The following is a 13,920-nucleotide window of genomic DNA, read 5'->3' as shown; positions in this document are numbered from 1 at the left end:
AGAAGTACCTGTCCGACCTTGGTTATCCGGATACCTCTGTTATCCGCATGTGTTTGGCAAGCTGAATAATAGTATTGATATCGGTTTGTGTTTTAAATTCCATCTTTATTTCATCAAAATATGTACTACAAATCAATACTAATAGCTGCAACTTTTAAATTTGGCTATTTTCTTTCTAAACACTGCTGTGTTGTTAATATTGCACAAAATTGGACAAATGGGGTGTACAAAATTGGACAAATGGCTGCAACTTTTAAATTTGGCAAAATATGTGTCAAAATATTGAGGATATAAATAATAGTTCTGAAGCTATAGGGTTATCTATAACAGCTGCATACTTTTTTGTGGAGATTTTATTTTCATGCATTATAAGTGTTGAATGAAACTTATTGTATTTTATTTTTTTTGTATCTACAGAGAAATCTTCAACCAGATGTATGCTTTGTTCATGATCTCCCCTGGTGACCGTGTAACATACATCCCTAACCCCGCCACATTGCAATTCTAATCATCTCAGCTATTTCAAGTTTGTGGGTAGGATTATTGCCAAAGCAATTTATGACAACAAACTACTTGAGTGTTACTTCTCACGCTCCTTCTACAAACACATCTTAGGAAAACATGTCAAGTAAGTACTAACAGAAATTATTAGAATTGCATTATTCATGGCAAGAAGTGTTTTAATTTGACAAAAAATGCAAATCAAATATCTGTTATGACTCTTATAAATTCCATATGAAGATTTAGTTTAAAATAGCATCCAATGTTTAAATTCAACTTGATTCTAACTGATCAACATTATCACTGCAAATTGCAGAGAGTATTTTATTCCAAATAGTAGCTCGGACATAAAATGATTGCATGCCAGCCCAGAATTATATTTAATTTTAGGAACAATTGAAGTATTTGATGCATGATTCCTTGTTAAATGACTGGCTATTGTGAACAAATAATCAATAAAGATACTGGAGTATGATGTTTCGAACATTTCAATACAGATAAAGCAATTGATTTGAACACTATCACTAAACCCAATTCAGGGAAATTTAAAGCAAAGTGAATCCTTAAAATAAACCAATTTAATTCAAACTTTGAATCCAAAAATTCTCTTAATAATGATGTTCTTAGAATACACACTGTATATTTTGGTCAATATCATTAGTTTTCAATATATTCTTTTAATTACAGTTTAAATAAATTCTTTTCATTAGGTAAACTTTGGAAACATTTTCATGACTTAAAATCTTGCCAATTACTACACAGTACTTTTCTGTACGTCTGGATAGCAACATTCTTGTTTGTTCCCTGTTTAGGTACACAGATATGGAGAGTGAAGACTATGAATTCTACAAAGGGTTGGTGTTCTTAATGGAACATGATGTGTCGGATCTTGGCTATGAACTCACATTCAGTACAGATTCTTGTTTGTTCCCTGTTTAGGTACACAGATATGGAGAGTGAATTCTACAAAGGGTTGGTGTTCTTAATGGAACATGATGTGTCGGATCTTGGCTATGAACTCACATTCAGTACAGATTCTTGTTTGTTCCCTGTTTAGGTACACAGATATGGAGAGTGAAGACTATGAATTCTACAAAGGGTTGGTGTTCTTAATGGAACATGATGTGTCGGATCTTGGCTATGAACTCACATTCAGTACAGATTCTTGTTTGTTCCCTGTTTAGGTACACAGATATGGAGAGTGAAGACTATGAATTCTACAAAGGGTTGGTGTTCTTAATGGAACATGATGTGTCAGATCTTGGCTATGAACTCACATTCAGTACACATTCTTGTTTGTTCCCTGTTTAGATACACAGATATGGAGAGTGAAGACTATGAATTCTACAAAGGGTACCAGTGTTCTTAATGGAACATGATGTGTCGGATCTTGGCTATGAACTCACATTCAGTATCTTGTTTGTTCCCTGTTTAGATACACAGATATGGAGAGTGAAGACTATGAATTCTACAAAGGGTTGGTGTTCTTAATGGAACATGATGTGTCAGATCTTGGCTATGAACTCACATTCAGTACACATTCTTGTTTGTTCCCTGTTTAGATACACAGATATGGAGAGTGAAGACTATGAATTCTACAAAGGGTTGGTGTTCTTAATGGAACATGATGTGTCGGATCTTGGCTATGAACTCACATTCAGTACAGATGTAAGTCTTCTTCTGTTTTATGCATACTGGCAAATCACAGATACCTTTAAACCTGTCCTTCGTTTTATAGCGAATGAATATAGAAGGCTTTAGCCTAATTTCAGTGTGCAGAGTACCTTAGGGATGGTTTGTAAGGAGAATTGGGCAGAGTACCTTGGGTTATATAAGGATGTTTTATAAGGAGAATTGTGCAGAGTACCTTGGTTATATAGGGAAGGTTTATAAGGAGAATAGTGTAGAGTACCTCACGGTTATATAGGTTATGGTTTGTAAGGAGAATTGTGCAACGTACATCAGGGTTAATTAATGATTTAAGGGGGTACTACACCCCTGTAGTAAATTTGTGACTATTTTTGCATTTTTCTCAAAAAATAATAACACACTGGTAACAAAAGTTATGTTTATTATTGGGGCAAGGAATCCAATTACTACACTGAAATTTCAGTGACTCAAGACAAGCGGTTCAGTATATATGATCGGAAATGAGGTACATTCTAGCGGTACCTCTTTTCTTATCATAAATAACTTAACGGCTTGTCTTGGGTCACTGAAATTCCAGTGTAGTAATTGGATTCCTTGCCCTATAATATACATAACTTTTGTTACCACTGTGTTATTAGTTTTTGAGAAAAATGCAAAAAATAGACACACATTTATCGAGGGTGTAGTACCCCTTAAGGTTGAGTCTGAACCCTGGAATTATGGAAACTTTCGGGCCTCATAACTTCTAAATTGTTGGTCTAAAGTATATAAAGTATACATATTTAGAATGGCAAAGACTTGATAAGTTCATCTGTGAGGTCAAATTTGGCCCAAAATGCCATTTTGGCCCAAAATCCTCAAAGTTTTTGGCCCACTTTTTTCGTGCATCCTAACAAAAAATTCTTGGGCCAAATTTTTTTTATTAATTTTCAAAAACTAGAACAAAATATCTAGGACCCGTTTTTTCATTTTTTTGAATTTTGACCAATTTCACCAAAAATATTTGAAATTTGGGCCAAAAGCGGGCTTTTTTATGATTTTTGTGAAAAATCAGCATTTTTTGACCATTTTTGGTGCAAATTTCTTAAAGTTGGTCGAAATTCAAAAAAATGAAAAACAGGTCCTAGATATTTTGATCTAGTTTTTAAAATTAATAAAAAAAATTTTGGCCCAAGAATTTTTTTGTTAGGATGCACTAAAAAGAAGTGGGCCAAAACCATTATTTTTGGGATTTTGGGTCAAAAATGGCATTTTGGCCCAAATTTGACCTCACAGATGAACTTATCAAGTCTTTGCCATTCTAAATATGTATACTTTTATATACTTTAGACCAACAATTTAGAAGTTATGAGGCCTTAAAGTTTCCATAATTCCAGGGTTCAGACCAACCTTAAACCTATGGCTCATTCTCCGATAAAGCGTCCAAGTTTGGTCTCGGTAATTGCAAAATTCCAACCACGAAGAATTCATGAAAATCATTCAGAATCGTAAACTTTAATAGTTTCAGAGCACAAAACAATGCATGGGTGATTTTTCAACAATACTTCATTTTAAGCAATATTACTTGTACGCATTGGTGGTAACGTATCAGTGGTAACGTATCTGTGAAGCCCTTTCACACTTTTGTCTTAATCGTGCAAGTGTAAAAACTTACCGACTTAATACTCATACTTGATCAGTCATCACCCAATGTACTAAAGTCTGGTATGGTATTTGGCTTCATTTATCACAGCGTTTTTTCCGAGGGGAGTAGAATTTAGGTAACGTATCTGTGACGACATGAACGTAACGTCAGGATTTTTGCCATTAATAGACCTGATTTGTTTTACTTTGAAACCATTGTGTTATGTACCACATATATAATATAACTATGGAGCCTGCTTGATCCATCACATATGAAAACATTGATATAGCTAGTTATTTTGACAGATTGCTATCCATTAGAAATATGGTAACGTATCTGTGAACAATATTGGCGACATAGTCTCAAAGCCCTGTTGGAAAAATTTAATAAACTGCGTTGTGATGTTTTATACTTTATAATTAGGGCATGATACCAGCTAATGAAAAGTACCTATAATCCATTATTATGCGCATGTTAGCTTAACAGGGACACATTATACGGAACGCACCTTGGCTGGCGACATGGAGGAAAACAATGGATGTGTATAATCAGCTTTATTGTTTTATACTTTCTAGGCATGTTACAACCTCTAGCCCCACACACTTTAGAAAGCAACTCCTAAGTATCAGTTATATTAATAAAAGTCATTTCTTTCTGACGAAACAAGTCTGAATACGACTTGTAACTATGGGCGACACAGATTTGGCTTTTTGGACACTTTATCGGAGAATGTGCCCTATGATCTCAACACAAAATTAAGACGTCACTCAAAATTTAGGTCACAATTTTGAGAAGTACAATTAGAGGTACGTCTTAATTTTCATAGGTTTAAATCATTAATTATGAAATCTACCAACACAGATGAACTCTCATGCTAGTACTGTACATCTGGGTTATTATACAAATAATCGCCAAGTTGAATGGAACATTCCATTTTTCAGCGAATGAAAATATTGCATGAATGAAAACACATTCATTATTTGTTATATATATATCATCTAAGTAGATCTGTGTCATTTGATTGGTTGATTGTAATAGCTTGCACGGGTATATTGCACAAATAATAGTCGTAGACAAGTAGCCTGCGATAATTTAAGCTTACCTAGCCACCGGGCCTAACCATGGCCTAACCAATGCGTATTGTAAGCTTATCTTTTCATCTTCTTGTTTTCTACTTTTTCTTTCCCCAAAGAAAAAAATCAGAATATTCACAGGTTTATTTGTTGATGGATTATGTTTCCTTAAGTTATTCTTTATCCAAAATTGCCACAAATTAAGTTTGTTTTAAAATCTCCTGTGACCCGGTACGCTAGCTTACTGTGTTGGTGTGAGCTCATGACCAGGCCTTCTCATTATTGCATCATAGTGACAGCAAAGTCCACAGCAAATTGTTGTACACTGTTGGCTGATCGAACTCTATTAGGAATAGAGACTGACAAAGCATGCAATCTAGTCATGCAATAGAACGTACGGAATGTAACAAAAATGCACAGTACATAAAATGAAAATGTGCGGTGCATATAACAAAATTCCATGGTAGTGATGTAGGCTGTAAAAAAGTTAATTTATTGAATGACATGTGACATTTAGGTGTTATATAAATAAGGATGGTTCATAAGGAGAATTGTGCAGAGTACCTCATGTTATCAGCTGGGATGTAAGTTTTCAGAATTAATCTGGCATTTTTTCCTGATTTTCAGGGTTTTTTCTTCAGGCCTTTTTCATCCCAGGGTTATATAGAGATGGTATTCATTGGTATGCACAAGTAACATCAAGTAAATGTAAATGACTGTTTAAAAGAACAATTTATGACTGGTCTATTCTTCTAACTTCAAAGTGGTTAACATGGCTTTTAATTTAAGTTGGGGGTTGTAGGGACAATTGTACTTCATAAAGATAGAACAATTTTATCATTAATATAGAAATCTCTCATTTGGGGGTAAAAAGGGGAGACACTTCATTCTCACCAATCTTAAAATGTTTATTTTTGTTTCTGTTCTTACTTAAAAATCCTTTAGATTGAAGAATTTGGTGTAACAGAAGTGCGTGATCTAATTCCCAATGGGCGTAACATTCCTGTAACTGAGCAGAATAAAGCCGAGTATGTATCACTTGTGTGCCAGATGAAGATGACAGGAGCCATTCGGAAGCAGATTGAGAACTTCTTGGAAGGTTTCTACGATATCATCCCCAAGAAACTGATCTCTATCTTCAATGAGCAGGAGCTGGAGCTACTGCTTGCTGGTTTACCATCTATTGATGTTGACGAATTGAAGGCCAATACTGAATACCACAAATACCAGAGTAACTCATTACAGGTAATTTATTTGTTTTTTTCCCTCATCATTTGTAGTACTACTACTACTAGTAGTAGTGTTAGATTCTATAATGTAATCATTGCTGTCCTTCTTGATTAAGTTCATCAGGACTAGTATCCCATTAATTAAACATTTCTTCTATACAAGTCCAATTGAAACACTTACTGTATGGGACTTTTCAAGAGCTAAGGTCTGCTCTTTTCATCAGGCAGATGATGCACTGATCTGCTTGAGTTGTTGACACTAACTTGCTTTGGTATTGATTGAAATAACACTATCATCACCAGAGATCAATGCGTCATAACCGGTTTAAAACCCTGGGCAGCTTATGCATGGATTCATTTATCTCCGATCATAGTTAGTTGGAGAATATTTCATTAGACCAATTCAAAGTTAATTCTTGTATGTACATTGTACATCAATTCCACTTTTTTTCGCTTGTATTTCAAGTTGCTTGATCCAATTTTGTTTTTAATTTTTTATGTTTTTATAAATTAAAAATGTTTATGATGTTAGAAAGCAAAATTATACTTCTACGCTACTCTAATGTAGTACTAGGACACCTCCGATGACGTCACAGATGTTGATGACGTCAAACTTGAAGTTTATGATGTTGTTTATGTATTTTGTATGATACTGAAACTGTTTTACCCTCAATAGACAGATTGCCATCTAACTCTTCTGTCACTTACAATATTGATATTTGATATATATTAAACAAATATTCTTGGTTTGTGGGCGTATTATTGAATAATAACAGTCAATCATGTTTGATATTCATACTTGAGATCTTAGCTGAATAATGATAAGTGATTTGCAAATAGCATGCATGTTTGTTTATACTTGGAAATAATTAACAAGCTCATTAATCTGAAATCAAAAGTGCTGAGCCAACAAGTTCTGTTGATATAATGCAAATTTAATTTTCTGAAACAAAATCTTCAGAAAGTAGATAATGCAAATCTCATAGTCAACTTGACCTTCATAACTTGCCCATAATTAATTGCTTCAATACGTCATTTTGCTACATTACGTCATTTTGCTACATTACAGATTCAGTGGTTTTGGCGTTTCATGCGTTCTTTTGATCAAGCGCCACGAGCCAAATTCCTACAGTTTGTGACGGGTACATCCAAAGTGCCACTCCAAGGGTTTGCTTCTCTTGAAGGAATGAATGGACCCCAGAAGTTCCAGATTCACCGTGATGACAGATCTACTGAAAGGCTGCCAACAGCTCACACATGGTATGCACATCGTTTTCCTATTTTGAATTCAATACATTTGGTCTTGAAATAAAGCTACTGGTGGTAGTGTTGCTCCCCATCCCCCAAGAACTGGCCTTGCAAATAAATACCGGATTAAAAAGTGTTGTGCAAACAAAAACTTGTGACATCTTCAAGTCAATGTGGTTTTGAGATGACCATATGATCTCAGACAGTCAATATCCTTATGTAATTTCTGTATGCTCTCTCTATTTTTTTTTCAGTTTCAACCAGCTGGATTTGCCAGCCTATGAGACATATGATAAGCTTCGCCGCATGTTGCTGTTGGCCATCGAAGAATGCACAGAAGGATTTGGTCTGGCCTAAGTAAACCTCGTGAAAAAATCTCCTATGAAGAATGAACTAGAAATGATGAAGACTGTTAAAGTACTGTAATTAATATATCACTAATTGTTGAAATAGCAATTGGATACATCATTGAAACAAACTTGTGTTAGTATTTCCAAGTAATGGAACACAAAGGAAATATGATGGATCATATTTGCTCCTTATTGAAACCAACAATACGTCAGTTTTTGCAAGAGTTTGGTTAGAACATAATTGTAGCAGGCAAATTCATGCATAAACTGTGTTAGGTCATTAAAGATAAACGTTTTTAAGGGAAGAATCCAAGATATTGTACTCCCTTAAACAGACACATTGTATGAAACCCTAGTCTAATGGAAAAGTGGAAGTAATCCATATGTTGAATGCACCTGTGTTAAATCATCAGTGGGTCTACACTTAACTAGAACCACCAAGTGGTTGTGGTATTGAAAGATACATTGTTGAGAATATAGAGGGTGTGTTGTCTTGTCTGAGACAAGTGTGATGATTAATGTATTGGATTGAAATATTGATGGGTTACCTCCGAACTTCAGTTTGATCAGTCCCAATACGCAGGCCTCGTAATATATTTTATGTGGAGAATCCAATCCAATTGACCTAAAATTTAGCTGATTTAAAGTTATTTTTTATTACTTCCGTGGTCCGGGTACGCGCTGGTGAATTGCGATCGCGTAGTAGAAGTGACAAGGTCGCCTACTACGCGCCGCGCCGAAGACCAATGGGTCAACTGGCTTGTTGTCAAGTGCGTTGATCAGCTAATCAGTGTGATTGTTTATTTCTTCTGTGTGTACGCTCGTCTACGCTTGGCGCACAGCTCGGACCACGGAAGTAATAAAAAATTAACTTTAGTTCAATTAAATCACTCTTAAACTCTTTGATGTATTAGTTACAGCCTACACCTGTTTGCCTGTGTGGTACCAGGATTGCCAAACCCTTGATTTGGACGACTTGAAGATTTTCCATGCAATATTTCCTGTTCCATAGAAACCAATGGGCTAGAAAAATTGGGGACTTTTGAAATATGACCTGCAATTAGGGCTGAATATATATGGCAAGCCTGTCCCTATGTGGTATTGGTCAAAGTATAGATGGTTATCACAAAGCAAATGCAATTTGTGTTGCTATCCCTGGACATTGGTACTTATTCCATGGAAGCAGTTTAGTAGACTGTAATTCCTGATGGTATTCCTGATATAATTCCTGAAGTTTTTATTAACTCTCTACATGCTGGTGTCAACTGGCTGACAACAAGTTTTTTTTCAATTTACATGACCATATTTGAAATCAGCATGAAAAATGCATTAAAATGAGTACAAACAAGCCAATGTTGAAGGCTGTGGCTAGTACGCAGAGCGATACCTGTGTTAATGGGCTTTTTTAGATGAAATCCATACACCCCTATGGAAAACAAAAATTTCAAATGGGGTTACTTGAATGAGCGACTCCATTTGCAAAAATATCCCCTCGGTGAGATACAAAGGTCATGTTTTGGGGGATGTGTGGATTTCAACCCCATTTTCATTGGACAAACTTGGGTCACAGTGCTTTATTGACATTGATATTAACTTACCATGCACTTGATGGTACATGTGATCAGTATGTAATTTTGTAGATCTGGCTGATTACTTATGCAATTATTTACACCGCTTATGGGATAGGTATCCGTGTCACCTTATTTTCCTCTTGCAATATTTGCCAACGAATTGTTGAACTTTTTTACATTGTCAATATGTACATGTATATGTTGCTGTTCATGTGACTGTATTGCACACACAATGATAATAAGTAAAGGGGGGGGGGGTCGCAAATTAAAACCAATTGTAGCCCAGCCCAGAGCATGCAAATATTAAAACAAAAATCAGCAACCACAGTGATTTTTATAAGCTTTACCTATGTATGTTTTGAACTTCATCGCAACATCTATAACCTGTTATGATGGTTAAAAAAAACCATATGATGCTGTGGGCCATTAGTGCTTATTTAAATTGATGCATCCTACATGTCCTTCATCTAGATGTATATACAAGCTATCTAGAGGGACAATTTTCAGATTGCTAGCATTTGCACAAACAACCATGACCTAATGAAAATATATAACCATAATGTGTTATGAAAATTATTAATTTAAACTTTAACACTACTTGTTTATTTCGCTTACCGGGAGCGCTTTCGAGGAACTTCCTCGTCATCAACCGATGTTGTTAGCGGATGAAGTTTAAATTAATAATTTTCATTGTTATTACCACTACGTATGAATCTGCAATTCTACATAATGTGTTAATTTGAATGTCTTATAAGACAAGTGTAAGCAAATCTCCCACAGGATACAAATGTGACACAATATGATCCATTCAGACCAAAATTGGCAATGATAAAATTGAGATGATGCAAACATAAGGAGCAAAAGGGTCATAGAGACATGCATTATTGTAGAAAGGAATCTCAACATGGTCTTTACAAAGATCATCTGAATGTCAGCAGCTGCTGACAGTGCCCCTTTGCTATCCTGTCCTACCAGCTCCTGCTTTTCCTGAAATTCAAATTTTTGTTAAGCCTGGGGCTAATTCTAGTAACTTACTAAAGTAATCAGATATCCCAACAAAGGCAGATTAACAGATTTCAACACGTTTTCTAATTATCAAGTTCAAAACAAAAACATTAAAACCATCCATCATTCTGCAAGCAAAAACTATTTTCTACAATATTGTAAACTATTTGTAATAAATATATTGATTATATTGTTGAATTCAAACAATGTAAAGGTTATAATATAAGTCAACTGCTTTTGTTAAGCTGCATAAAATGCAGGCATAACTGTTAAAGAAATAGTGAAGTTGCAAAAAATTAAAAATACAAAGCTGGATTTATGTAGATACTGTAAAGTGCAGCAACTAAGTGAGGAGTTAGAAAACTACAGAATTATATTCAAGATTTGTTGGTAGGTGTAGCATTGTAGTTTTAAACAAATCTTATGTAGATTGTTATAAATATTAACAACAAATTATATTCATTTATATAAATGTTGATTTTTTTGCATGTTAAACTAAAAACAAAAGATTATGATTTGTTAAGTTCTATTTTGATTTCTGTCTTGGAAAATAGTGTAATTGAAAAACAAAATGTTTCAAGTGTATAATTCTTGTTCCAGTTGACAACATGATTCTATACAATAAATTCCAATATTAATATAGGTTGCCGTCTCATTATTGGGTTAGTCCAGTTGAACCTTTATCTCCCACGCAGGGAGTATGTAAATACATCCCGTATGAAAGATGTGACCGTTATCTCCCACACAGGGAGTATGTAAACACATCAAAAATAGTAACTACCTCCTTGGAGCTATAATGTACTATCTTTTAAAATGAGTTTGGTCAATTTTTTTTTTTTCAAACCTAATTTTTTGGCATAGTGGGACCCTGAATTTGGGAAAATGTAACATCTAAACAAACATTTTTGATTTAGCAAGCTCCTACAAAACAATTAATCCCTTTTTTGTAATTGACCACACTTTGTTGCCGTTGACAGCATTTGCTACCTCCTTAGGCCGGAAAACTGAAGGTGGAAAACTGAAAGCGAGGCTAAAAATGTAAATTACATGCGCTCAATTATGCAAAGTTAATTAGTCAAGTAACTATAAGGATTATCAAACTAAGCCTGGGTATATATGTGGCCGTACACTACGAATGAGCCGTAAAATCGGCAAATTGTATTCCGAGTTAAAGTGTAAAATGCCCGGGGGTGCCACTCATATACCATTGCATGTTGTCATCACTGACCAGACACTTTTATTTTTCACCCAAAACACTGACATGCCCAAGGGCTGAAAGGTAACCCTTACCACTGACCTGCTATGAAAAAGGATACCCAAATCACTGACCACAGCCATGGTGCAAACAAAGGTACCCATATCACTGACCTTACATGTCCCAATGACCCTTTTCACTGACGAAGGTAGAAAGCAATATTTACCTAGTGTATTTCCAATCCCTTTACATACAATTTCTGTTATAATATGAAATAGCCTGGAATATCATCAGCTATCATCCTTAACACAAAATTGTGGTCATACACAACAAACAAGCTGCAATCATTTCATTGGTATCCAATTAGTACAAGTACATCCTGGGAAGATCATACACCAACAGCACTTTTTTTTTCCCCGCTTAACTTCGGTTTTATGCTGGTGACAAACAGCGATGGCAAATGTCACTTCACGATTTCCAAAAGGCATGGTTCCTGTCATATCTGGTTCAGCAGTGAATCGTATGTCGTAATCCATTCCGCTTACACAGTATCTGTACCTTGTACAAAATTCGTAGTCTCTACGCCTGCCTCACGCAGCCCGCTTTCGGCGCGCAGCATGCACAAACATCACCGAAGTTTTAATCATGGTACAAGACCGGGCACAAGACTAATATATTACACTTACAGACCCGGAAGTAAGAAGTTGTTTACAATCAGGAACGAAAACAGCGGCTGACGTCAAATGCTGGACTTTGATTTTTCATGAACCCAAAACGCCGACATATCTATTGTAAAAAAGTACCTTTTTTTCCAGAAAACACCAAAATTGAGACCCTTCAAGCGTCCCTTGCTGGACGTGGGCCTATGCTTAAAAAGATACCCTTTTACCGCGAAATTTTGGTCGGTGATGACTTCATTGACGGTTCAACTGGCACCCCCGGGGTAAAATGTGTGTGAAGGTCGTATTTATAGGTACCTCAATTTGGTGTTACATGAATCTCATTTGTTAGCGCCAGTCAAACGCTGTTTAAACCAATCAATAATCCTATTGCTGAAGTGGATAATGAGCTACCTATTTCTATAATCCTTAAATAGCTCTAGTCTTTGTTTGCTTTGGCTAAATCCTGTTCAAGTGGTGGGTTACAAACCATAGAGGTTATCCACTTTACTCATGTGTGACTTCTAACAAAAGGCGCTGATTCCCGTAGTATTCCTTATTCAAAACAATTCAATGCATGACTCTTGGCGGGCTATTTTGAAACAGTCATGGTTGCACATGCAGGTACTTCTTTTGAAAGTCCTAAACAAGGTATAGCAGTCGTTGATTAAAAACTTCGGTCGAAGTTTTGCCACAAGTTAAAAAAAATAACGGTTAGTTCATGAAAAAGAAGAAGTGAAATTTAGCAAAACGCGACGAGGTTTATTTGCCCGTATTATAGCTCTATTGTTCCGCTATTGTATCCGCTATTGTATCCACTATTGTATTCTATTCATACAAGCTACTGCAAGAATCGCGGCAATCCCTGATATTGCTGGTTACTACCGTCGGCGTTGCGCATTTATTAACATTCAAAATGATCCGATACTCTTACATTTATAGACTTTTTACCGCTTTTTATATCATATTCAGAAATTGCAATTATGAAAACTACAAACTTTGAAAGTGAAATATATTTACCATCGAAAATATATCATACTTAAATTCTATAGATACCCAACCCAGAAGTGCCCATTTATTTTCTAAATTTTTGAGTGAATACGATAATGCGATTGATTTTCTTACACGTAAAATACGGCCAATTTAGAGAGAAAATCTTGTTTCACGTATAGGGCCAGCAAAGGGCCTACTATAGACATTTTCTTTTTGTTGGCTGGCCGCTGAGCTACATCTTTTTACTAATTATAGGTACGTCAAAACGTGTTCCCATGTTGAAGGAGAGAAATAAAGGAAGAATGAATGAAAGAAAGGAAAAAAGAAAGGAAGGAAAAGAGAAGAAAGAAATAAAGAAAAGAAAAAGAACTAAAAAGGAAAGGAATAATGAAAGTATAGGCCTATGAAAGAAAAACGAAAGAAAGGAGGAAAGAAAGAGAGAAAGAAAGAATGAAGGAGAGAAAGAGAGAAAGAAAGAAAGAAGGAAAATTAGAAAACACAGGAAATTAATACAAAAAACTGCTATAATGGAGAGAATGAAGATCTACCAAATGGGCAGGGCGTGACCAAAAGGAAATTAAAGTTTGAATGCAGAAATAGTACATGTTGTTCCTTCAACCAACGCTAGTGATCTGAACCTGAGCTTTGGAGAAGGCCAGTGACTCTAAGATCAGACGGAATATGGGGAATATCGTTGTAGTGGCGCGTGATGGGACTGTCATGGTTGTTTTTGCTCACTTTGACAAAGTATTTTTGTACGAAACGTCAGTGTATAATTTTTTCTAAGTTTAATAATTTATTTAATTTAAAAAGAAAAACGTC

General features: G+C 35.4%; 1 protein-coding gene across 1 annotated transcript in view; it reads left to right on the top strand.

Moving 5' to 3' along the window:
* The window catches only part of LOC140147549 (E3 ubiquitin-protein ligase HUWE1-like), a 91,434-nt gene extending 80,543 nt beyond the window's left edge, over nucleotides 1–10,891 (top strand). Inside the window, 6 exon segments of the mRNA XM_072169329.1 lie at nucleotides 418–492; nucleotides 494–628; nucleotides 2,064–2,169; nucleotides 5,794–6,093; nucleotides 7,147–7,337; nucleotides 7,580–10,891. Coding sequence (XP_072025430.1) covers nucleotides 418–492; nucleotides 494–628; nucleotides 2,064–2,169; nucleotides 5,794–6,093; nucleotides 7,147–7,337; nucleotides 7,580–7,682 — 910 coding nt within the window. The 3' untranslated portion in view covers nucleotides 7,683–10,891.
* Nucleotides 10,892–13,920: the final 3,029 nt, after the last annotated feature.

The sequence above is a fragment of the Amphiura filiformis genome, chromosome 3 (genome assembly GCF_039555335.1).
Source record: "Amphiura filiformis chromosome 3, Afil_fr2py, whole genome shotgun sequence".
In the NCBI taxonomy this organism is placed as follows: domain Eukaryota; kingdom Metazoa; phylum Echinodermata; class Ophiuroidea; order Amphilepidida; family Amphiuridae; genus Amphiura; species Amphiura filiformis.
Note: the sequence above shows the minus strand (reverse complement) of the source record. Positions and strands in the feature narration are given on the sequence as shown.